Raw genomic sequence first — 27,167 nt, 5'->3', positions numbered from 1 at the left:
GATCTGCTTTTATTTATATCGATCATATTAATAGGATCCAACTGTTATTATTTGCAATGTACCTCAGAGATTATCATGTATTCTATTTTTATTGCAAATTCCATCTTCCAAACAATTTCCACCCATTTTCATTCTGTACTTTCCCTACAATTTAATAATTTTAAATTGCATATATGCCTACTTTATGGACAATATTATATGGCAGCAACTTCACCTGGTTTGCATGCTGAACCAACTGAACCCTGCCATCTTTCAGATGAATCAAACTGACTCCCATTTTCTTCAGTAATTCAAGATGTTCAGGATTGTTGGCCATAAAGTCCCTGGCCCTCAGATGTGACCTGGTCCCAGGATCATCACCTACCTCCCTGCAAGAGACACACACACACACAGGAATTTAAATTTCCTTCAGCAAAATAATAAGAAAAGCGACATAAAATAATGAACCATTATGCACTGTTTGCTTGCCACACAAAACTACCTTAGCAAAGGCAATGAACAATCCATTTTGGAAATACTCCAATTTCAAACTGAATTACATTTTGCACAAATTTAAACAAACTGAAAATTATTTGCAGTTTTACATTATTATAACTAATTCAATAAAAGCACAGCAACTTGTTTAATATAAATGCTTAAAAATAAGTTCACTCTCTAAACTGAAACACAGGTATCCAATGAGACTCACTCACTTTATTAAGCCTTTTTAAAAAAGATTAGTGAAAATGCTTTTGTTTTAGCAATCTGATGATAAACTAACTTGGCAAGCAGCATGTCCACAAAAACAAGATAAATCAATGTCGGTACAGCTCGGTATAGTAATGATGTGTACTGATAAAATGTTATATGTTCATTTAAATCAGGATAACGTATTCAAAACTCGGTGCACTTGGAAAAGACAAGACTTTAAACAAATTTTGCACACAATCTCAGGGTTTAGTAATACAAGCCATTCTTACTGTCGGATGCTGGCCTTTGGGCAAGTTTTGTCCACCACGTTTTTATAAGGTTCACGAATGCTGTTAGCATAAGACGGATCATTTGGAAACAAAACCTGTGTGTTAGGGCAAGACCAGTCAAAGTTGTTGTCGTCCAAATCTATGTAACCTGCCGTCTAGGAGGAGACAAAAAAGAATCAATGAATGGTGGGATTTGGGACTTGTCTGTTCAGTAGTCTGCTTTGACTGAGTGAAGTTGATGGAAAAGGACATACATCTACTTTCTTAGATTCAGACATGACCTGTGCTTCACTTTCTCAATTGGAGAAAGTCCACACTTGAAATAGTGTGTGGTTGTGTGCGCATATGTGCAAACAATGCTAAACTTGAGTGATGTGATGGATAGGAGTCTTTCACCCCACTGTCAGGAGGCTGAGGTAGAGAAAATGAGAAACATCATGACTAACTGTTGAGACTCCACTTGGAGCAAAAGGACCAAACATTTGCTTGGGCAAAACCTATTTGTCCTTCGTTTTATCAGTAACGAGTTGCCAATGGAAGGAGAAATTTTCAAAGACTGTGTTAGATGAGGTTTAATGAAAGCTATGAAGTTCAGCCACTGTGCCATACTCCAATTCCTGAGAAAAGATGGTCCATGTTATATTCCAAGGATCACTGCAAGCTTTCCGCGTGATCTGATGGCATGCCGACACACTACTGAGAATGGGCTAGTGATGATCCAGGAGGAGATCATCATCTTTTGGCCAAGAAACTAGTTTATTTCAGTGATGCCATGTCTTGACAGAAGTTTTATTGGCAATCTCTGCAAAGAAACAACCAATTTGCCAGAAAATATATTGTCAACAGGCGGAGGGTACCTGCCTGAGTGCTGAATCAATCATACTTTCTTGTGATTCAAATCTAGTTGGGAGTTTTCTGTGGAGCTTTGTTGAAATATACAGCACTTGCCTCCAATCCAAGTCAGAGGTCGTGGTCTCCTACAGTTACGCTGTAACTGTACTAATAATACTAATGTTTAATACTTAGGAAATCCAGCTTGCCTACAAGTTTAGAAATACGTTGCAGGGGTGCCCTTCACTCTCACGCGGTGTGTTATTTGAAAGCTGTGTACCACAGTTCTTCTAAAATCATAAACGTGGCTTTTTTCAAAAATATAATTAACTCTTGGCCACTTGAGATCTGGATAGTCCTTCCCCAATACTTGGAATGTTTACATAAACAAACAAATGCCAAATGAAGCCTTAGTTTGCTCACTGCCAAACCTAAAATGTCAATACAGCCAGCAGGAGATGCTATCAGTAGTTTGATGATGAGGGGATGTATTTCGCTTCAAAAGGATTGCAAGAGCTTTGGGCCTTGTTACTGGAGTAACTTTAAAGAGGTCATTCATTTGTAGAAGCATGTGGAAACAAATCCAATAGCAATTGCACACTTTTTTTATTTCTTCCACAAACCAATAAAATAAAAACACACACAAGCAAAGTCCTGCCATAACATAACCATAGTTGCACAATTTAATGATAAGTAATGTAAATACACATTAGCCTGATAGTGCACGTGCACTATTTCATACAAACAAAGTTTTGAAATACACAGATGATAATGGCCATTAGCTATTCCATTCAAAGAAAAGAATTCATTACATTTTCTGGATATGGTTTTTTTTCTTCCCCTCAGCAGAAAATTACAGTTACATTGCCTCTTCGATGCTAAGAGTGGGCTTTTAAATCCAAAAATAAATGGCTGCAGACTAAAAAAATGGAACCCATCACCAAACATCCCATTATCAGCTTTAACAGAGTTGGGCAGCCAACCTGTTACAAGGAGATGAGTTAACACTTCAAATATTACAATGAGGTTGCATGTCAATTTCATAGTTATTCCCAATTTAAAAAATACAGCTGGGTTTCTGGAATCTTGGGAAGTCTAGCAGCTAAGCAGAGTCAAATTTTGTTAGGTTCAGGTATCAAGCTGTTTTCCATTTATGGTCTGGGTGCAGCATATCAGCTGGGACAGCAAGTCCCCACGCTCTGACATACCTAATCTTTCCAATGATGTTTTGGATATTGCTGGATAATGTCATGCCATGATGCATCAGACAACTTCTGCCCCGTTCTCATTCCTCCCACCAAAGCCTTTGATTTATCCCTCATGCCTGGACCTCAGACATCACCACCACCTTCCACCTAGGATTGATCAGTCGCACCATTGCTCCAAACTCTGATCACCTAAGCGCAGGCTTAACTTGCCCTGCAGCCATTGATGGACCGTTCTAAGCCACGCCTGTCAACCTGCCTTTCAGGTGGAGAACCAATCAATCAATGGTATCATATCTGTGCAATACAGTCATCCCTGGTTTCCCCTACATTCTACAGAATGCCTAATCCCATCCATCCCCATTAAAGTCTATAGTAATAGTTCTTTCATAACTACTCAAAAATAATGTATTGTAGAGTTGCTACTTTTAAACAATTTAGCTGCTCATTAACCACATGCAACCCAAGAGGTAAAAGCACCTCATTACAGCAAGAAAGGGAGAATATTGTAAATGGATTAGAATCAGTCTATATAAATCAAGCTGCACATTCACTGAAAATCATTAAATAAAATGAAACTATGCTATATACCAAAATAAAATTCAGATTTTTACAACTAACAGAATTCACTTCCTTGGAGCATATTGTATCCAACGTAGCAGGTAGTCCAGTTAATATTCCTGTATTATCACACCCATCATTATCTTTAGTTCATCATACCTCTGAACTACTCCGCAGAATTGAAGTGATTCACCTACCTGATTATTTCTATTCTTGCTAAAATTGGTAGAGAGCCAAAGTGGCAACAGATGGGCCTCAGTGGTGAAGATATAATCCTCAACATCAAAGAGGACATCATCTTTTTCCGCAAACAGCAGGTACAGATATTTAAACATTTCAGCCAAGAAAAATGAATCCATTCTGTGTAAAGAGAAGAGGAAGCATTAAACATTAAATCTGAATCTTACTAGCATCAAACAAGCAATGGATTTTTCCCCTAGTATTATCTTGATAGCTGCCATTTTAAAACTTTGTCATTGCACAAAAACAGCTAAGCAGCCATACTGATACATTGCTGACAGTTCTCTAGCAGAAAGCTCATGAGGGAATGAAATCACACAATCCTGAAATATATACAAGGCTCCTGATTGACTGTATTTGTAGAATGATTCCAGAGGAAGGGCTTTTGCTCGAATCATCGATTTTCCTGCTCCTCGGATGCTGCCTGAACTGCTGTGCTTTTCCAGCACCACTAATCTGGATTCTGATCTCCAACATCCGCAGTCCTCATTTTCACCTGATTGTATTTGTAGCTGACTTATGGCCCCTATCTGAATGTGACGGGTTTGGTATTCAAAATCCAGGATATTTTGATAAATTTTAAGAGCCTAAATTTCGATCAGGAAATAACTTTAATCTGAGCACTGCAATGTTTGGAGGGGTTATCTTTCAATCTGTCCTCAGTGGATTTGAAAGATCCATAAAAATTTTAAGAAAATAATTTTAAGAAAATAATTTTAAGAAAATAATTTTAAGAAAATAATTTAATCACTTTATTTTGTGGGCTCCCCTTCCATAGGTCATTATGGATGTAGGTTTGCTCGCTGAGCTGGAAGGTTCATTTCCAGACGTTTCATCACCCTACTAGGTAACACCTTTAGTGGGCCTCCGGGCAAACACTGTTGATAATTCCTGTTTTCTATTTATATATTTGGGTTTCTTGGGGTGGAGGATGTCATTTCTTGCGGTGATGCCATTTCCTGTTCTTTTTCCTCAGGGAGTGGTAGATGGGTTCTAACTCAGTGTGTGTGTTAATAGAGGTCCTGGTGGAATGCCATGCTTCTAGGAATTCTCATGAGTGTCTCTGTTTGGCTTGTCCTAGGATGGATGTGTTGTCCCAGTCAAAGTGATGTCCTTCCTCCTCTGTATGTAATGATACGGGTGAGAGAAGATCATGTCGTTTTGTGGCTAGTTGATGTTCATGTATCCTGGTGGCTAGTTTTCTGCCTGTTTGTCTAATGTAGTGTTCGTTACAGTTCTTGCATGGTCTTTTGTAAACAACATTAGTTTTGCTTGTTGTCTGTACACGGTCTTTCAAGTTCATTAGCTGCTGTTTTAGTGTGATGGTGGGTTGGTGGGTTTGTGGGCTACCATGATGCCAAGGGTTCTGAGTAGTCTGGCAGTCATTTCCAAGATGTCTTTGATGTGGGGGGAGAGTGGCTCGGATTTCTGGAGGTGTTTTGTCTGTTTGCTCGGATTTATTGTTGAGAAATCTGCAAACTGTGTTCATTAGGTACCCATTCTTTTTGAATACACTGTATATCTAATTTTCCTCTGCTCTGTGTAGTTTCTCTGTGCTGCAGTATGTGGTGGCTCGTTGGAATAATGTTCTGATGCAGGTTTGTGTAGTTCAGTATTTGGTCAGTATGTGTTGTTTTCCTAGCGGACAAGTTCCCCATTTGCTGTTTGCTCTATTGTGACATTTAGGAATGGCAGTTTGGTGTTGTTTTCCTCCTCTTTAGTGAATTTTATGCCAGTAAGGGTATTATTGATGGTCTTGAAGGTTTCTAATTTGTTTCATTTAGTGATGACAAAGGCGTCATCCACGAAGCGGACCCAAAGTTTGGGTTGGATGATTGCCAGAGCTGTTTGTCTGAGTCTCTGCATTACTACCTCTACTAAGAATCTTGATATAGGAGATCCCATGGGTGTTCCGCTGGTTTGTCTGTAGGTTTTGTTGTTGAAGGTGAAGTGTGTGGTAAGGCATAGGTCCACTAGCTTGACGATACTGTCCTTGCTGATGAGTTGGTGGTGTTTGGTGTATGTGTCTTTGGGTCTTCTAATAGTGTAGGCAGTGTTTCCTTGGCCAGGTTAATGTTGATTGATGTAAACAGGGCTGTTACATCAAAGGAGACCATTATTTCATCCTCTTCCATCTTAGTGTCCTTGATGGTCTTCAGGAATTCTTTGGAGGAGTGGATGGAGTGGTGTGAGTCTTCTACTAAGTGTTTTAGTCTTTGGTACAGCTCCTTGACCAATCTGCAAGTTGGTATTCCATGTAGTGAGACTATGGGTCTGAGGGGGGGCTCCTGGTTTGTGAATTTTGGGTAATCTGTAGAAGCGTTGGTGTGTTGGATCAGTTTTCTTTTTTGGAATTTGGTCCTATTTACTTCTCAAGATTTCTGAAGTTTTTTTTTGAGTAGGGCTGTGACTCTGTTCTTTAGCTGTGGGGTCGGGTCTATTGCCACTTGTTGGTATCTGTAAGTAGTGCGGTCGCTTTTTCAATGTACTCTCTTCAATTTAGAATGACTGTCAAGTGTCCTTTGTCTGCAAATAAGATAACAATGCTTTTTTTTTAAGTCTTTCCAGTGCTTTCATTTCTTGTGTATTCAGTGTTTCCCCTTCCTTTTTTCTGCTTAACGTTGGTGCGACTACCTGTCTGATAGTTTGATGGGTTTCTTCTGAGAGTTGGTTGTCTTCTAGTGTTGTTTCTAATGCTGCTAAGAAATCTTTTTTATCAACATCAGCTGTAATTTAATTCTCTTACTAAGACGGCTTTTTCAGTGTCTGTTTACAGTCGGTCAGATAAGTTTTTTATCTATGCTTTTGTGTTCTCGTATTGTTATTTTGTGTAAGTTTGTCTAGGTTTTTTCTGCAGATCGTTTTTTCATTTTCTGTGTTTATCGCTGTCTAATATCGATGGCTTGTTGTACTGTGTCTGTCATTTATGGTCTGTTGCACAGCGAGTAAAGGTTTTTGGTGCAAGACTTCTCGGTAGTACTTAAGAGTTTGTTGTGGGCACCATTAATCATTTCTCGAAGCATTTTGTGGCCATTTTACTTTGCTATCCTTTTGGCTCGTGGGGTGTCAAGGGGTGGTTTGTATTTAAGCCATTTAGGTAGTACCTGTGAACATTAACTAGCCACAAAACGACATGACCCTCTCTCATTAGTATCCTTACATACAGAGGAGGAAGGACACCAGTTCGACTGGAACAACACACCCGTTCTAGCACAAGCCAAACAGAGACATGCATGAGAATTCCAACTGGAATTCTATCAACAAACACATCATGTTCAACCCCATCTACCACTCCCTGAGAAAAAGGACAGGAAATGACATCACCGCAGGAAGTGATGCCACCACAGGAAATGGCATCACCAACCCAAAAAAAACCCAAAAACATATAAATTGAAAGCAGGAATTATCAACAGTTTTTCGCCCGGAGGCCCACTGAAGAGGTTAACTAGTAGGGTGACGAAACGTCTGGAAATGAACCCTGCGAGCAAACCTACATCCAGAACCTCAACCTGAGCTACAAATCTTCCCAAAACTCGACAGGTTATTATTATCACCTCTAGGAGGCGAAATAAAAATGCTTGGAATACTTCCAAACGTTAAGGTGATAAATGTCTGCATAGCATTAGTGGGCATCAATGACATCACGTTGAATCAGAGATAACCCTGAGCCACAGTAGTTGGTAACTGGTTGAGGGGTAAGTGGCACACAGCACGAATAAAAATAACATACTGATTGGCAGGATATGATACAAAATGGTTAGCCAGGGTCCTGCCTCTAGAGACCAAATGGTGACAGTCATAGACATAGTAAAACTGTTAGTTAAAATAACCATGACTGAAGTGAGAATAGAGATTATTTAAGACTGAAATTATTTCACAGCTTTAACAACTGTCTCTCAAACTTCTATGGATTACACTAGGTATTTTTTACCAGGTACTGTTTTCTGGTAATGAACTACCCACAGTAAATGATAAATGGTCTGACCTGTCTTCATGGCTTCCTGTACGAACATCTTTCATTGCTGCAAAGCCACATGGTACACGAGCATATTTGTTCAGATTCTCAATGATGGTCTTTCCCACCTCCAAATAATATTTGTCACCTGTAGCCTGTTTGTATTGATGATAGTCACTTACACATGAATCAGAATTCTTCCAATGTTTAGGTGTCAATTAAAATCAATAGAATTATTTTTAAAGAAAAAAATCCAACGAATAAAGCACAAACCTACCTTGTACAGGAAGTAGGTACTTTCAGCAAATTCAGGTCGGAGGGGATGTTGAGCCCAGTGAACCCTAAAATCAGTGGTAAAGGCCTAAAAACAAATATTTCCAATTAGAAAATTCTCATTTTACAGAACAATGTTGAGATTAGTTTTGTGAATTGAACATTTAGATGTTAAATAGCAGTCACATCACTTGACACATTAGTTATTTACATTTTGTTTCATAATTTGAGAGCAGCAACCATTAAATATTAGATTAGATTAGATTAGATTACATTACAGTGTGGAAACAGGCCCTTCGGCCCAACAAGTCCACACTGACCCGCCGAAGCGCAACCCACCCATACCCCTACATTTACCCCTTACCTAACATGACGGGCAATTTAGCCTGGCCAATTCACCTGACCTGCACATCTTTGGACTGTGGGAGGAAACCGGAGCACCCGGAGGAAACCCACACAGACACAGGGAGAACATGCAAACTCCACACAGTCAGTCGCCCGAGGCGGGAATTGAACCCGGGTCTCTGGCACTGTGAGGCAGCAGTGCTAACCACTGTGCCACCCACAATCTAATGTAATATAATCTAATCTAATGTAATCTAAAATATTGTTAATTAACTTGACAAGTTTAAACTTAGATTTGTAAAACTTGTTCATTGCGACATTAGCCTTTAAAGTAGTATTCCTAAGAATTCTTTTCTTCATAAATTTGAAAACATTTCTCTTAAAATAATGCACTTTGTGAAGAGTTAAAAGTTCAGTGCAAGAGAGCAATAAGATTGAAAGAGCAAATGCAACTACAAAACAGAACCAGGTACAAATGCAAGGTGACTAAACACTGCATTTTAAAATCTGAAGATTGTGGAAAGAAGACAAAGGGCTGGAAATATTAGTTTTATTCAAGAGGTAGCTTCTGGATAAATCCAGCAACATTGATAAATTATCCTGAGAAAACCAGTTCAAATCTTACCGTGGCAGTTTGAGAATTTGAATTTGGAATTGAAATCAAATCATCAGTAAAAATGGTCATAAAACTGTCAAAAAAAATCTACTGGTTCGCTAATGTTCTTTCAGGAAGTAAACCTACACAAGCCGACAATGGGCCTTCAGGTGTACAAAGCACAAAGCCAACAGCAGTTCAAGAAGGTGGCATATTAATAATTTCTCACAGACAAACTAGGATTAGCAGTGATTATTGGACTTGTCAGTAACAACCATTTCTTAAGAATGAACTTGTTGAGTCTGAAGGAAAATAAAGCCGGAAGTCAAAAAAAAATCTATTAGCAAGACAGGAGTTACAAGGTAGTAATTACTGAAGAAGGGAAAAACAAAAGAAGAGGTTGTCACAATGGAGATTAGAGGCTAAAGCTGAGGAAGATGTCATTTGATAAATAAATGCTTCTTTGTATCCTTCACAGTAGAGAAAATAAAAGGAAAGGACATCTTTCAGAAATGTACCCAAGTACTTCATCTAGAATAAATTATATTCAACATACTTACTGTTATATAGGCAAATGTGACTTCATACACCTAAAACCTTTAAATTAACATCTTACCATTTGTTCATAATTAAATTGGTTGCCAGAGTTAATGCAGAACATATTAAGGTGGCCGTAATTCAAAATGCAGAGTGCAACAATGCAGATGAAGGCCATTTGGCACAACATATATTTGAAACAGCTACTCAATTTCATCCCATTCACCTTTGACATCCAACTTCAATTACATAAAAAAAGGTCTAACTGAAGACTTTTAGTATGAGCAACATCTATCAAATGAGAACAACCATTATTTGACAAGTGCCAGAAATTCAGTCGAAACAGAATTGCAGAAGTGACAGATGAGACCTGCAAACCACTCCTACAAATCTGGTATCACAAAGTAGTCAGGGGAGAATAGTCAAATAGACTAACGAATAGCTCCACTGACATTAATAGCCTTAAAAGAACAAAAACAAAAAGTCAGATCATTTAAAGCATTCAGAAAGCTTTGCTACCTCTGGCAGGAAGTTATGCTTTTTCGTAACTTGGTACAACATCTCGTGTGTCTCTATGGCTGGGCGAATATCTCCTTTCAACACCTAAAAATTAAGAAACAATTGTGTATGATATAAAGACTGAACTGTACACACTAGCAAATGCTTCATAATGTACTAAGTTAAACACAATATCACTTATAAATGGAAAAGGCTAGAAACCCAACCAAAGACACCATAAATAAGGTGAGACTGGCTAAACTGAGTGTGAACTGAAACATGAACTTGCATGTTTGTCTTTACTGAGACTATCTGAATTGCTGTGCATTACCAGAATTTTCCTGTTTTTGTTCAAAGTTTCCATACATTAAACAAAATTAAGTTCACAATAGCATTGTATCAGCTTCATTTAATAAATTTCAATTCATCACAATTATAAAAAAACCGCCAATCATGCTTTAGTTAAATGGTAACAAATAAAATGAATTACAAGCAAGTGTTAATAGCTAGCCAGCTGAGATGCAAGTCATGATTCAAATCCTGCACAAGCAACTGTCTGTATAAATGTAAGACAAAACTACTAAGGTTGACTTTAAAGAAAATAAATCGCATTTACAAACATTAATGTAATATAGGTACAAGTTACTTTGAGTTCTAAATTAGGTGGGAAGACAGTATCTGAATCTCAAAGTCAAATGGTGTTATAAAGAAAAATGCTGAAACATCAATTAAAAACTGAGAATGCTGGAAATGCCTGAAAAGCCTGGCAGCGTCTGTGGAGAGAGAAAGGAAATCCTAACAATAAGGTCAAATTGGAATATTACCTTTGCTTCTATTCCCTGACCTGCTGAAGGCCTCCAACTTTTATGCTTTTACTTCAGATTACCTGCATCCACTGTATTTTACTTCTCTAACTGTGAAGCTGCTATTGCTTTTGATATTAAAATCAGAATATATTACAAGCTACAAGTGCTTCCAAATCTGTATTACTTCAGTATTTGATAACACCTTAAAGTAATACTTGAATTGCCTGAACACTATACTTAAATGTGATTGAAGACACTTTCAGGATGTCTTCAACACCAACAGTAAACCTATTGGAAATACAAATTTCTCACAATTAGCAAAGATGGGCCAGATAAAACATAAGCTTGACCATGTGCAGTGACCTGGTTCTGTCCATTTCTGTGTTTTCTTTTAAAAAGAATAATTCTTTCATGGGATGTAGTTGTCACGGTTCGGTTAGCATTTAGTGCCATGTCTATTTGCCCTTCAGAACATGGTGAGCTGCCTTCTTGAACAGCTGCACCCCTTAGGAAGGGATTGCAGGACAATAGTTGTCTAACTTTCTTACCTCCTTAGAGCAATCACATTCCCTAACCAACAGCCTGGCAGAAATCCATTTATTCTGAATAACATTGCTTTGTCCATATTTTTCAAATTATAGGCATTTCAAATATAGGCAAATTATCCAATAGCGTCATAGAATCATAGAGATGTACAGCATGGAAACAGACCCTTCGGTTCAACCCATCCATGCTGACCAGATATCCCAACTCAATCTAGTCCCACCTGCCAGCACCTGCCCACCTACCATATCCCTCCAAACCCTTCCTATTCATATACCCATCCAAATGCCTCTTTATTGTTGCAATTGTACCAGCCTCCACCACATCCTCTGGCAGCTCATTCCATACACGTACCACCCTCTGCGTGAAAAAGATGCCCCTTAGATCTCTTTTATATCTTTCCCCTTTCACCCTAAACCTATGCCCTCGAGCTCTGACCTCCCTGACCCTAGGGAAAATACTTTGCCTATTTATCCTATCCATGCCCCTCATAATTTTGTAAATCTCTATAAGGTCACCCCGCAGCCTCCGACGCTCCAGGGAAAACAGCCCCAGCCTATTCAGCCTCTCCCTATAGCTCAAATCTTCCAACCCTGACAACATCCTTGTAAATCTTTTCTGAACCCTTTCAAGTTTCACAACATCTTTCTGTTAGGAAGGAGACCAGAATTGCACGCAATATTCCAAAAGTGGCCTAACCAATGTCCTGTACAGCTGCAACGTGACCTCCCAACTCCTGTACTCAATACTCTGTCCAATAAAGGAAAGCATACCAAACACCTTCACTATCCTATCTACCTGCAACTCCACTTTCAAGGAGCTATGAACCTGCACTCCAAGGTCTCTTTGTTCTGCAACACTCCCTAGGACCTTACCATTAAGTGTGTAAGTCCTGCTAAGATTTGCTTTCCCAAAATGCAGCACCTCGCATTTATCTGAATTAAACTCCATCTGCCACTTCTCAGTCCATTGGCCCATCGGGTCAAGATCCTCTTGTAATCTGAGGTAACCCTCTTCGCTGTCCACTACACCTCCAATTTTGGTGTCATCTGCAAACTTACTAACTGTACTACTTATGCTCACATCTAAATCATTTATGTAAATGACAAAACGTAGAGGTCCCAGCACCGATCCTTGTGGCACTCCACTGGTCACAGGCCTCCAGTCTGAAAAACAACCCTCCACCACCACCCTCTGTCTTCTACCTTTGAGCCAGTTCTGTATCCAAATGGCTAGTTCTCCCTGTACTCCATGAGATCTAACCTTGCTAATCAGTCTCCCATGGGGAACCTTGTCGAACGCCTTACTGAAGTCCACACAGATCACATCTACTGCTCTGCCCTCATCAATCTTCTTTGTTACTTCATCAAAAAATTCAATCAAGTTTGTGAGACATGATTTCCCAAGCACAAAACCATGTTGACTATCCCGAATCAATCAGTCCTTGCCTTTCCAAATACATGTACATCCCGTCCCTCAGGATTCCCTCCAACAACTTGCCGACTACTGACATCAGGCTCACTGGTCTATAGTTCCCTGGCTTGTCCTTACCACCCTTCTTAAACAGTGGCACCACGTTTGCCAATCTCCAGTCTTTCGGCACCTCACCTGTGACTATCGATGATACAAATATCTCAGCAAGAGGCCCAACAATCACGTCTCTAGCTTCCCACAGAGTTCTCGGGTACACCTGATCAGGTCCTGGGGATTTATCCACCTTTACCCGTTTCAAGACATCCAGCACTTCCTCCTCTGCAATATGGACATTTTGCAAGATGTCACCATCTATTTCCCTACAGTCTATATCTTCCATATCCTCTTCCACAGTAAATACGGATGCAAAATATTCATTTACTATCTCCCCCATTTTCTGTGGCTCCACACAAAGGCCACCTTGCTGATCTTTGAGGGGCCCTATTCTCTCCCTAGTTACCCTTTTGTCCTTAATATATTTGTAAAACCCCTATGGATTCTCCTTAATTCTATTTGCCAAAGCTATCTCATCTCCCCATTTTGCCCTCCTGATTTCCCTCTTAAGTATACTCCTACTTCCTTTATACTCTAAGGATTCACTCAATCTATCCTGTCTGTACCTGACATATGCTTCCTTCTGTTTCTTAACCAAACCCTCAATTTCTTTAGTCATCCAGCATTCCCTATAGTTACCAGCCTTCCCTTTCACCCTGACAGGAATATACTTTGTCTGGATTCTTGGTGTCTCATTTCTGAAGGCTTCCCATTTTCCAACCGTCCCTTTACCTGCGAACATAGAATTTCATCTACAGATTGTCCACCAGGCTAATTTTATTTTAAGATTCATTTAATCAGCAGAACATGAAACAAAGGCAAATAATCACTTATCAATGAACAGTCTTTCAATCAAGGGTTTATCCAAGGTTACATTTGTACTTGATGTTCGTCTTTTGTGACACTGCAACAAAACAGAGGAGACACACTATACTGACAACTAGGGAGATCACTAAAAAAAATCTGAAGACATTTTAGCTGCGAGATTTGTTTAAGACCAGAATTTTCTTTTATTAGGAATATATTTCTCAGAGCGGTGTCATTTTGGTTACTGTACAATATTCACAAGGTATGAATAATATCTAGGAGAGTTTTAGAGGCAGAAACCCTAATAACATTTAAGTAGTATTTAGAAGGGTACTTGTGATGCAAAGGCATACAAGGCTATTGACTATAAGTGCTGGAAAAATGGGATGAGAATAGTTAGGTGCTTGTTTTAGACCAGCACACTGTTGATGGGCCAACGGGCCATTTTCAGTGCTATAGACCACTCTGACTCTATTGTGAATGGATTATCTGACACAGGCTCTGTCGATGCTAATCTGATGTAACTTAAAATGAAACTCTCACTTCAATGTTCTCTCTCTGCAGGGAAGCAGCAATTCTAAACTCATCAACTCTTATTATGTGCAATTGAGGTCAATTACAATGCACAACATACTACGGTTTTACAGTGGTCAATCCTTAAAACTGTCTCGTCCGTTTAATACACATGAACAAAGGTCCTAGTGGGTCAGCATCATATTTGAATACTGGTGCAGTTTTGATCCTGATAAAGGAGGATGAGGTATTAATTTATTATTGATAAGGGAAAATTAGCTTAAAATAAACAATAAGCAATATGTACAAGACTCAAAAAATTCTTGACAGAATGAACACATTTCACCTGCAGGCCTGGGAAAAATGCTAGCAAAGCATCCATCCATGTCCGTGCATTCAGCATTGGCTTATGTATGTGAACATCCAGCAAGAGTGGGGGTTGGCTTATATACTTCATGATAGCAGCATAGTGCTAGAAGAAAAACAACAAAAACGATTACAATATTGCCATCCCTTCACTGGTATATTTACAGAATGAGACTATTCAGCTGAAATATTTCAACTTTTTTTATAACTGCACAAATTAAAAACAAATTAAATTAAAATTTAAGAACTGGTTTAAGTATAAGTAGCACAAATCATTTAGGTTGTAGTGCCTTTTAAAATACTGAACACACTCTTTACAACTTCAAACTAACAAACCTCTTAAATACAAGTATTACGCAGTTAGTCATCTCAGTAAATATAAGCCGGTATAGTTCTAAGATTTAATTTTCAAGTTATACCCAAATTAAGGATATGACAAATACTGTAAATGCAGAACTATTTACAAACAACAATCATACAGCCAAACATTCCAGTGACAAATCTCAAATTTACCAATGAACATACTTTTCGTTACCAGATTTAACACTCAAGTATTCTACATTATGCAATGATTTGTTATTGCTCCAATTAAATTGGTTATGCTAATAAGAGTAATTATAATTACCTTTAATTAACCTACAGCTTGAAAACTAACATCTTACTCCGATATTGGGCAGTTTTAACCATCTTTCTGTAACAATCTCAGTAAATAACTGGAACATGTTTGGTTTCAATATAGTAAATTAATAGTTTGACCTTAATAAACATATTTGTGAATTTACAATGCAGAACATATCGACGTGAACAGTGGGACGGTAACACATACTTTGACACACTTCATTGCTGATTGCAAGATTGGGCCAAAGTGAAAGAGCATGTCCTGCCTGCATTTAAAATTATGTTCCTACTTTCTCTGCAGGGGGAAACCTGTTCTCTGAGCTGCAGTGAGAATCCAGTGATCGGGCAACTAGGGATCTCTAGTGCAATACATAATCCTACCAAAGCTACGTCCCTCCCTGATGTCACAAACGGAAGACATCCCTTGTGGACTCCATTCACCTTGACGACAGGCATTCTAGCATGTGTTTTTAGATATTTTAAAACTTTATTTTTGTTTTAATTCTAGCTCACCTACAACCAGCGTGGCCGATTCACCTGACCTGCATACCTTTGGACTGTGGGAGAAAATCGGAACACCCAGAGGAAACCCACACAGACACAGGGAGAATGTGTAAACTGCATGCAGATAGTGATCCAGGCCAGAATTGAACCTGGGTCCTTGGCACTGTGAGGCAGCAGTGCTAACCACTGAGCCACTGTGCCACCCCGTATTGAGGCAAGTATTGCTGAATATGCCCAAATTTCCACTGTAGTTTGTCCAGGTAGGTGTTCTGTTCAGTTGTGACCCTCAATAGTCATGCCCTTTTCTGTTGGAACTGCATGATCTGAACCACTATAAGTACAAAGCTTTGATAATAAGAAATCAAATAAAAGCAATGACATAGATCAGTTAGGAATGTAATATGTTAAACAGTAAGTTGAACATAAACTCTTGGACTGTGAAGGATGTTATTTTCTACAACAAATACAAATGTTGGTATTGGTAGCAGTAGCTGATAACCTACAGTGATTGTCACTTTGAACTGCACAATGGCCACAAATATATTTGAGAATTTCAATTTTCTTCCATTCAAATTTCAGGATATAAAATCATATCTTATATTATTTAAGACATTAGTAAGCATTACTGAAACAGTAATTTCCAATGGCTTCCCAATTTGATAAATGTGGCACATTAAACTCATCACCCTTTGAGTAAACAGTTGTATTGCAAGATAGGAAAGAATTTTGAATTAATAAAAACAGATACACTAAGATCAAACAAAAAAGTAGAGCTTACAGTATTGAATCTCTGTAAGTAACCATCATCACCAAGTAGAATATATGCTTTGAAGAGATATTCATAATATGAATCAATCCCAGCTCCAACTCCACTATCTTTAAAAAGAAATAAGTAAAAGATAAATTAATTTCAATACATCATTTTAAATATAAGAAAATGAGTCAACCTGATAGATCAGCTTATTTGTTCCACCAAAATGTTCAAAATTGACAAAATCTCTATATTAAGGAACATACAAGAAGCAACAACTCAAAATACTCACAATCAGAATGACTTTTACATTAAAAGAGATACATATGGGGACTGCAAAAACCATTTTAAAATTTCAACTATAACCAGTTGAATAAGTGATGATAATATACAAGGAGGACAAAAAGGAACACACTCTCAGAAATTAGAGTCAGAAAATATTATGAAGCTAAAATAGTGGTATAGACTGCATTCTGGATTAGTGGTGCTGGAAGAGCACAGCAGTTCAGGCAGCATCCAAGGATCAGCGAAATCGACGTTTCAGGCAAAAGCCCTTCATCAGGAATAACTGATGAAGGGCTTTTGCCCAAAACGTCGATTTCGCTGCTCCTTGGATGCTGCCTGAACTGCTGTGCTCTTCCAGCACCACTAATCCAGAATCTGATTTCCAGCATCTGCAGTCATTGTTTTTACCCCGTATAGACTGCATTACTGATTCATTACCTATAATTAAATAGAATCCCTGCCTGCCTGGATCAGAAGCACATCACAGCATTTCTCCAGATGATATCAATAACATTCAAGCAAGACTAAGTTTTACCCTTGGGAAAAAAAACTGGAAGGTCATGGAAAGATTCTAAAAAGGTACAAAAATACTAGTTAGACCTCACTAAAATGGTTATTCTACTGCTTCTTGGTTACAATTAAGAGGATGCCTGTAGTTCCTGAAGGCATCAGGGTGAAGACATGAAGGTTTTACAAAATTATACTGGAGTAAAATTAGGCCTTGTAAAACTTTCCACTCTGGCACCACATCCTATAAATACATATGTAAAAAGAAAAAAAAAGTCAACAGGTCCTATTCAATATAGAAATAGAATGAACTGTTAGGAATGATGCCAGTAGTTCTAGCAATTAAAACACAGAACTGGCTTATCATAAAGTGGACTATGCAGTTAAATAATCTCAATAGTACCATATATATTTCAGTTTTTGTTAGTTGTGATTTTCTGCTGCTTTTATACTCAGCAAGACAACATTCTCTCCTACATAAACATTAAACCTGTTTCAGTGCTAGGACAGCTTCTCCTCTTAGACCAAATACAAACAAACATAGATATGGTATTACAAACGTAATCTCCTCCTCCTAAGTCAATACTATCACGTCTACTGCTCCTTTACTAACACTATGGCATTCTGTGTTCCTATCCAAATTCCATAGTACCTTCTCCTGTGACAAAGCTATGACCTCACCTCCATCTATGCCCTGTTTTCACTCAGCTTAAACAAATATGCGCTTAAAATTCAACACAATCACTTGACAATGCTTTGAATTTAAAAAATTTAATTACACTACAAAAGATTAATTGAAATGCACAGAAATCCACTTGTTCACATTATTCAGAAGATACGAGTCATTTCAAAGACTATAATATTATTGTATCCATAGGACTAATAATATCATAAGGTCAGAATAGAGAAGAAAAATATATTAGCTCCCAGTGATAAAGAAATTTACGACATTAAAAGTTGCTGATCTTGAACAGATGGGAATCAGAAAGAACAAAATTCAGATTTACCTCTGCGGACCCAGTCTCCAGTATGGATATTAATAGTTGTTCCCACCAGGTTACTGTTACGCTGTCTTTTTTCCCACAAAAAGTCGAGGGCTTTCCGTGCATGTTGCTGCACAAAAAAAATGTAGAGTAGTTTATTATATATTCAAATAAAATAGGGTCTAAGCCTTCTTTTCGCTTCCCAACTTGACTTAGAGATAACAGAACCCCATAACGGTCCTTGAATGAATGCATGAGAAGTTCTGTCTTACAAACTTTATTGAGCTTTTTGAGAAAGTGATGAAGATGATGGATGAGGATAGGACAGTGGATACTGTCTCCATGGACTTTAATAAAGCATTTGACAAAGTCCGTCGTGGTAGGCTGGTCCATAAGACTAAATCGCATGGGATCCATGTTAAGTCGGCAAATTGCTTAGAAAATTGCCTTGGTCAGAGAACACAGAGGGTAGTTCGGAAAGATTGTTTGTATGACTGGAGGTCCATGATCAGTATCGATCTGCAAAGATCAGCACTGGGACCTGTTGTTTGTAATATATATTTAAATGACTCAGATGAAAGTGTAGATGGTCTGATTAGTAAGTTTGCAGATGACATGAAAATTGGTGGAATTGTGGATAATGAGGAAAGTTATTAAAGGATACAGCACAAGAAAGACCAGTTGGAAATTTGGATGGACAAGTGACAGATTTGGTTTAACCCAGATAAGTGTGAGCTGATACATTTCGGGAGGTCAAATGCAAGACAAAAGTATACAATTAATGGCAGAACCCTTAGAAGTAATGGTTATACAGAGGGATCTTAGGCTCCAAGACTATAGCTCCTTGGAAGTAATAGCAGCCCAAGTGGATAAAGTGGTAAAGTATGCACATGGCATGCTTGCCTTCAGCAGTTGGAGCACTGAATATCAAAGTTGGCAAGTCATGTTACAGCTGTATAAGACTTTAGTTTGACCACACTTGGAGTAACATGTGCAGTCTAAATTCCCATACCATAAGGAGGATGTGGAGACTTGAGAGTGCAGAACATGTTGCCTGGACTGGAGTGAATTAGTGAAAAGGAGAGGTTGGACAAATTTGGTTTGTTTTTGCGAGAGTGACACAGGCTAAGAGGCAACCTGATAGAAATATATAAAATTAGGACAGGCATGCATAGGGTTGATCGACAGAGTCCTTTTCTCCAGGGGTGGAAATGTCACATACTCGGGGCATAGGTTTAACGTGAGAGAAAAAAGGTGAAGGGAAGTGTCCAAGGTAAGTTCTTTTTTTTTCGTTTACACAGAAGGTGGTGGGTGCCTGGGTCACGCTGCCAGGGAAGGTGCTAGAAGCAGGTACATTAGCAACTTTTAAGGAATATTTGGACAGGCACATGAAAAGAGAGAGAGAGAAAAGAGAGGGAGAGAGAGAGCGCGAGAGCGAGAGAGAGCGCGAGAGCGAGAGCGACAGAAAAAAAAAGAGGAAAAAAAAGAGAAAAAGAGAGAGAGGGGGAGAGAAAAAGAGAGAGAGGGGGAGAGAAAAAGAGAGAGAGGGGGAGAGAAAAAGAGAGAGAGGGGGAGAGAAAAAGAGAGAGAGGGGGAGAGAAAAAGAGAGAGAGGGGGAGAGAAAAAGAGAGAGAGGGGGAGAGAAAAAGAGAGAGAGGGGGAGAGAAAAAGAGAGAGAGGGGGAGAGAAAAAGAGAGAGAGGGGGAGAGAAAAAGAGAGAGAGGGGGAGAGAAAAAGAGAGAGAGGGGGAGAGAAAAAGAGAGAGAGGGGGAGAGAAAAAGAGAGAGAGGGGGAGAGAAAAAGAGAGAGAGAGAGAAGAGGGAGCGCGAGGGAGAGGGAGACCACATGTAAACAGTTGGGATTAGTTTAGAATAGCATCATGGAGGGTGGAAGGGCCTGTTTCTGTGCTGAAATGTTCTGCGCTCTGTTCTATGAATGCAGAAACCACAAACTAAAAATTTCGTGGATTAGGACATGGTGGAAAAGGGCAAAACTATGTTTTGCCTTAAATGGATCAAAACTGATCTTATTTTCTGCCCTTTCAAATTGATGTCATGTATCCAAATAGCTGGATTTGCTATTTTGGATACTAAAAGGCTGATGGGACTGTGGATGGTAGAAGAATCATACATGACAAGGAAAGAACCTTAAACCAACAAAGTTTAAGATTTTAAATCCACTGTTTAATATGAGAAGGGATACAGATTCTACAGTAGGCTTCAAAAGGGAAACAGCTCAAGCAGCATCCAAGGAACAGGAGAATCGACGTTTCAGGCATAAGCCCTTCTACAGGAATGAGGAAAGTGTGTCCAGCGGGCTAAGATAAAAGGTAGGGAGGAGGGGCGTTGGAAATGCGATAGGAGGAAGGAGGTCAAGGTGAGGGTGATAGGCCGGAGTGGGGTGGGGGTGGAGAGGTCAGGAAGAAGATTGCAGGTTAGGAAGGCGGTGCTGAGTTCAAGGGATTTGACTGAGACAAGGTTGGGGGGGGGGGGGTGGGGGGGGGGAAATGAGGAAACTGGAGAAATCTTGAGTTCACTCCTTATGGTTGGAGGGTTCCTAGGCAGAAGATGAGGCGCTCTTCCTCCAAACGTCGTGTTGCTATGGTCTGGTGATGGAAGAGTCCAAGGACCTGCATGTCCTTGGTGGAGTGGGAGGGGGAGTCATTTCCGCCACCTCCAAACGGACCCCACCACCAGCGATATATTTCCCTTCCCTCCCCTATCAGCGTTCCGAAAAGACCACTCTCTCCGTGACTCCTTCGTCAGGTCCACACCCCCCACCAACCCAACCTCCACTCCCGGCACCTTCCCCTGCAACCGCAAGAAATGCAAAACTTGCTCCCACACTTCCCCCCTTACTTCCCTCCAAGGCCCCAAGGAACCCTTCCATATCCGCCACAAATTCACCTGCACCTCCACACACCATTTATTGCATCCGCTGCACCCGATGTGGCGTCCTCTATATTGGGGAGACAGGCCGCCTACTTGCGGAACGTTTCAGAGAACACCTCTGGGACACCCAGACCAACCAACCCAACCACCCCGTAGCTCAACACTTCAACTCCCCCTCCCACTCCACCAAGGATATGCAGGTCCTTGGACTCTTCCATCGCCAGACCATAGCAATACGACAGTTGGAGGAAGAACGCCTCATCTTCCGCCTGGGAACCCTCCAACCACAAGGGATGAACTCAGATTTCTCCAGTTTCCTCATTTCCCCTCCCCCCATCTTGTCTCAGTCAAATCCCTTGAACTCAGCACCGCCTTCCTAACCTGCAATCTTCTTCCTGACCTCTCCGCCCCCACCCCACTCCGGCCTATCACTCTCACCTTGACCTCCTTCCACCTATCGCATTTCCAACGCCCCTCTCCCAAGTCCCTCCTCCCTATCTTTTATCTTCGCCTGCTGGACACACACTTTCCTCATTCCTGAAGAAGGGCTTATGCCCGAAATGTCGATTCTCCTGTTCCTTGGATGCTGCCTGACCTGCTGCGCTTTTCCAGCAACACATTTTCAGCTCTGATCTCCAGCATCTGCAGTCCTCACTTTCTCTTCAAAAGGGAAACAGGCAAATACCTGAAGGAGAAAGCATTACAGGAAAGTGGGTAAGCGCCAGGGAGAGAAATTAATTAAAAATGGCCCTTCAAAAACGAAACAGCGCAGACCAAATAAGCCAGACAGAATATCAGAAGACATAAGGAAACTGTGATCTGCCACATCATAACAATTCCAGCACTCTTATTAAACAGACCTAACAAATTCTTGGCATGACGACATTTGTTGCAGCATGTACTTTGATATTTTGTATTAATCAGTTTAGTTCGATTCTGACCATTAACCCAGAGGTATTTACAAATGCTAAGTTAAAATATTGTATCTAGGTTTGGGCAACATACACAAGGCCATGAAGATAATGGAGAAGAGATTCATTTTAATACCTGATTTTAGTTATGAGGAGAGCTGAGAGAATTAAAGTGGGATTTAATGTGGGTGTGCAGAGTTATGAGGTACTTAAATAAGACAAAGAGACAGAAAAGGTATTTACTGTTCTCAGTTGGTAGGTAAGGAGTATAAGTTTAGGATTGTTATCAAAAAGCAAACATGATTTAGAGGGGTTTTGTTTGGTCATCGACAGACGGGTGGTAGCATTTGAAAAGTCCCGTTGGACAGGTTCCATGAATGACAGTAAAGAGAAATAATTGAAAAACAAATAAAAATCTAAGAGATTTAGAAGATTGCAAAAGAATGGTCCTTTTACAGAGTAGGCACATATGTCACACATTGAATGATCTTGGTTTTTTTTTGGGAATGCAAAATTACGAGGGGAACAGAGCTCATTGGCTTTTAATTCTGGATTCATTCTATGTAGATTACAAATAATACAACTTCCCTTCTCTCCAACAGCAGCAGATTACCACCCACCTCAAAAATTGGATCTCCAGAGAGTCTGCTCAGAGCTGCAAACTCCAGAATCAGGGTCCCTGCGCAAGCTGTACAGGTGTCCGTCTCTGTACCTGTTTTAGCTTCAGGTCGTCTCAAGCCATATTTCAGATTGACCTATACTTCAGAAAAAATGCAATTAATCAAAATGGAAAATAAAAACAGCACAACACGCAAAGGAGCTCCAGATAATTAATTTTATATCATTTTAATTAGCAATTTTTAAATATTAGTACCAAAGCATCAGTCCTATTAAAAAGGTCCAACATTTAAAACACTTAGTTGCTTTCTAATGCCAACTCTGTAATAATATTAAGTGCACTATGGTAATACAGTCATAAGACCAATGAAAATGACTATAACTCATAACTCCCTATTTTTAGAAGCCGCACACAACTAGTTTTCTCCTAGCTTAAATTACCCATCATGTTCAGGGATGTGCAGGCTAGATGGGTTAGCCATGGGAAATGCATGGTTATAGGGGTAGGGTACAGGTCTGGGTCTGGGTGGCGTGCTGTTCAGAGGGTCGGTGTGGACTTGAAATGCCAAATGGCCTGCTTCCACACTGTATGGATTCTATGTAAACCCTAAACTACTGGAAGGATTTGGCTAGGATTGTCAACCATCCATCTCCCTTTCTTACAATTCAGGCTGCTTTCCAGACTGTTGGTAGTATAGCTTGAAAGTCTATTCTAATAGTGAATCTGATCCATGCGGTTCCCAGCTCAAAACTACACCATTTAGATGCCAACAGATTGTGATTTAGCTGCTAACAACCAGTATTTCTGTTCCAGCTGCAGAATCAATTCCCTGAATCGTCCAACATAGTTAGAACTTCACATGCATGTATTTTTTAATTCCATCTATATTATTCCAGCAACCATTTTTACTTTTTGTTACATCTGAGGACCCACTCCTTTTCTGTTCTCTTTCCTGCCTCACATTCAAATTCTTGTTACCCTCTAATTCTGTCTTTCACTTTCACCTCTCCAGTCACCATTTTCCCATCCTCCCTTCTCCATTATTTAATCTGTTGAATACAATTTGCCCTCTAATTTCTACTGATGGTCTCAGGTCTTGGCTTACTTATCCCCCACTCCCTAGTTCTATTTGTATATTACTGAATTAAATTAAATGAAGTGCTTTACTCACCCTAGGATAGGGAAGTCCACTGGTAGTGTTAAATGCTGGCAATAACCTGTACCCAAGTTCCTTTGCCATGTCGAGAAGTTCATCATTATACCACTGCATCTGCTCTCCTTGATCTTTCAGTATAAGAGCCATTGTATGGCCTCCCAGCAAACCCCTAATAGATAAAATATTTATACTAGGCATCCAACTGGCTTTATTCATGCATGTCAATTCTTGCTTTTGATTTATGATCTAAAGGCTTGTTTTTATAATTACTCTTCGTATTGTTTCAAAATGCAATCTAAATGTGCTGTGTTCTACCAAAGAAATATAAAATAAGTGAAATAAATTTTAGTGACATCTTTTTTCAGAACTTACCCTAGTACCCTAATATTGGTCTCAAACACAGAGACTACAATATCATTATCCAAATGAACATCACTTATAACCCTTTTCACAGCAACTTCAAACTCTTCTATTTGATTCAGCAGCTACAACACAAAAGCACATGAGTTAATATTGTCTAGCTGTTCGTCCTTCAGTCCATTTAAAATATGAGCAAAGTAGATTTAACTTACTGCAAGGGTGTCCAGAGTATCAACTAAAGTCAAAGAAAATCTGAAAGAAAAAGAGTAGTTACAGTTGATCCAAAGATGGAATAAAATAATTTTAGTTACACAAGACTACACACCAAATTTTGAACCCAGTATCCACTTAACCCATCTTTATACATTAGTTGGAACTCTGTTAGTAGCTTTCCAGATAATTTTTATTAAAAAAAACTTAAGGAAAAAAAAAAATCACCATATTTACTACGACAGGATCAGTAGTGGAACAGATGCATATGACTACAGGTTCATATTTTTCTTGGTAAACAATTGTAGAATGAGATTCCCAAATACCCAGCAATATTCAGGTACAATTAGGAGGAGCTCCAATTAGTTGTACCAGCCATTGTGTCGCCTCACTAGCAATCCCTAAATGAACTACTGGTAGACACTCTAAAATGAGCAAAGAAAATTCTAGCCCACTGCTACACCATTTAAATCCCCCCGGTCTCATTCCTACTCTGCCAAACGCATAATTGCAGATACTCAGAAAAGACTTACGAAAACCTTTTCCCTGATTGATACATTTATGTATTTTAGATCACCAATTACATGGTTTGTACAACTCAACTGGGACTGTTTAGAGCTTTCAGACAATAAAACATTTTGTTGCTGGAATGAAAACTGTTTTCAGATTATACATGCATAATCGAATGTGCTCCTTTTTTTAATCACATGCATGACAGTGTAGTGTAAAATGAGCTCTAAATGTTCCAGTTGCTGCACATTAAAATGTATCCTGAAGGAATTAATATGTTCTAGCAGTAGGTTTGAATTCCACTAAAAGCCACGTAGACTATTCAACAAAAGTTGAATAAAATGCTGAGAGAGTTCAGAATACTCTTTGCAACATCCAAGTTCAAAGATGTCAAGTTAGGTGGATTGGCCATGGGAAATGCAGGGTTGCCTGATGGCTACCTGATGTAAAAATTCATGGATTTCTTTTTTGGGAAGGAACATAACAAAACTTTGTGAAATCTGCATGTAAGTTTGCTCACTGAGCTGGAAAGTTCATTTTCAGTCATTTCGTCACCACACTAGGTAACACCATCACCGAAGCTTCACCGGAGGCTCAGATGATGTTACCTAGCATGGCGACTAAACGTCAGAAAATTACAAATCTTAAAATTCAATTTGTAAAATCTTTCCTCAGGACATTAGGTAGACTGCAGCCGTAGTAGATTTATATTTTTTTTCCTCAGAGACTGTCACGCAGGAAAATGGTTGGATGCAGGGTCCAACTTACATTGAAGCTACAGGTAAATCCCCACACAAAAGGGAGGGGAGTCTGGATGGGAAGCCCTTTGGTGGGTCAGTATGGACTTGACGGCTTGCTTCCACACTGTGATACTATGATTCTATAATTCCAATGTCCTGCAAGTCAGTTGGCCAAAGTCTAATAAATTTAGTGGGTACTTCTGGAAACAAAACAAGAAAAAGTATCGACTGAAAATGTTCAAGTTAAACTGATGTAGCTGTTTGAATTCCTGTAGTTCCAAATTAATACTAACTTTTTCTTATTACAGCATTCAAGATATATTAATTGTAAAACTGTCAATCTAAACTTTGGATTTGCATTCCACCTTTTTTTCAGCTTGTACAAAATCTATAGCTACGGATAACTGCAAGAATGACTCAAAATACACTAACTTGCCAAGCGCATCATCCACATCACCACGGCTAGGTTCGAGACCACGCACACGGCCACGACATGTCAGGGGCATTAGTTCATCAGCTGGGTAAGCGTGTTCCTGCAGAAATGCAAAAACCGAAGTTCTCTCTCTAAAAATTGAACTCAGTACAAAAAAGCATTCAGAAAGACTATGTCAATATTTTCATCAATAAAATAGACGATATGCCATTTCACCCCTGTTCAATTCATACAATTTGAGCCTTTAACAAAAACTTCACAAGGAATGAATAAATCCTCCAACCTATCACTAGTTGAACCTGTACACAAGGTTGAGCAGCGAATCTTGCCATGCATCAAGGGTCAACCTTTTTATTATTTAAGGTCTCCTTTGGGGCGGCATTTTATTTTTTTTCAAAGTTGGTGAGAAGATTTGTAGCTCGGGTGCTCGTTGTTGTGGTTCTGTTCGCCGAGCTTCGAATTTGTGTTGCAGATGTTTCGTCCCCTGTCTAGGTGCCATTCTCAGTGCTTGGGAGCCTCCTGTGAAGCGCTTCTGTGATCTTTCCTCCGGCATTTGTAATGGTTTGAATCTGTCGCTTCCGGTTGTCAGTTCCAGCTGTCCGTTGCAGTGGCCGGTATATTGGGTCCAGGTCGATGTGCTTATTCATTGAATCTGTGGATGAATGCCATGCCTCTAGGAATTCCCTGGCTGTTCCCTGTTTGGCTTGTCCTATAATAGTAGTGTTGTCCCAGTCGAATTCATGTTGCTTGTCATCTGCGTGTATGGCTACTAAGGATAACTGATCGTGTCGTTTCGTGGCTAGTTGGTGTTCATGGATGTGGATCGTTAGCTGTCTTCCTGTTTGTCCTATGTAGTGTTTTGTGCAGTCCTTGCATGGGATTTTGTACACTACATTGGTTTTGCTCATGTCGAGTATTGGGTCCTTCGTCTTGGTGAGTTGTCGTCTGAGAGTGGCTGTTGGTTTGTGTGCTGTTATGAGTCCTAGTGGTCGCAGTAGTCTGGCTGTCAGTTCGGAAATGCTCTTGATGTATGGTAACGTGGCTAGTCCTTTGGGTTATGGCATGTCCTCGTTCCGTTGTCTTTCCCTTAGGCATCTGTGGATGAAATTGCGCGGGTATCCGTTTTTG

The 27,167-nt window shown here is 39.6% G+C and overlaps 1 protein-coding gene across 2 annotated transcripts in view; it reads right to left on the bottom strand.

The window, feature by feature from the left end:
• The window catches only part of edem3 (ER degradation enhancer, mannosidase alpha-like 3), a 77,548-nt gene that overhangs the window by 30,395 nt on the left and 19,986 nt on the right, over positions 1-27,167 (bottom strand). For both annotated transcript variants that reach the window (XM_072573667.1, XM_072573669.1), the window contains exons 3-16: positions 26,039-26,139; positions 24,359-24,398; positions 24,159-24,271; positions 23,802-23,955; positions 22,632-22,766; positions 18,234-18,339; positions 16,462-16,559; positions 14,542-14,667; positions 10,021-10,104; positions 8,029-8,112; positions 7,782-7,906; positions 3,754-3,916; positions 960-1,114; positions 215-368 (exon numbers count right to left, since the gene is read on the bottom strand). In XM_072573667.1, coding sequence (XP_072429768.1) covers positions 215-368; positions 960-1,114; positions 3,754-3,916; positions 7,782-7,906; positions 8,029-8,112; positions 10,021-10,104; positions 14,542-14,667; positions 16,462-16,559; positions 18,234-18,339; positions 22,632-22,766; positions 23,802-23,955; positions 24,159-24,271; positions 24,359-24,398; positions 26,039-26,139 — 1,638 coding nt within the window. The remainder of the gene's footprint in view (positions 1-214; positions 369-959; positions 1,115-3,753; positions 3,917-7,781; positions 7,907-8,028; positions 8,113-10,020; positions 10,105-14,541; positions 14,668-16,461; positions 16,560-18,233; positions 18,340-22,631; positions 22,767-23,801; positions 23,956-24,158; positions 24,272-24,358; positions 24,399-26,038; positions 26,140-27,167) is intronic.

The sequence above is a fragment of the Chiloscyllium punctatum genome, chromosome 7 (assembly GCF_047496795.1).
Source record: "Chiloscyllium punctatum isolate Juve2018m chromosome 7, sChiPun1.3, whole genome shotgun sequence".
NCBI lineage: Eukaryota > Metazoa > Chordata > Chondrichthyes > Orectolobiformes > Hemiscylliidae > Chiloscyllium > Chiloscyllium punctatum.
This window is presented reverse-complemented; position numbering and strand designations above follow the sequence as displayed.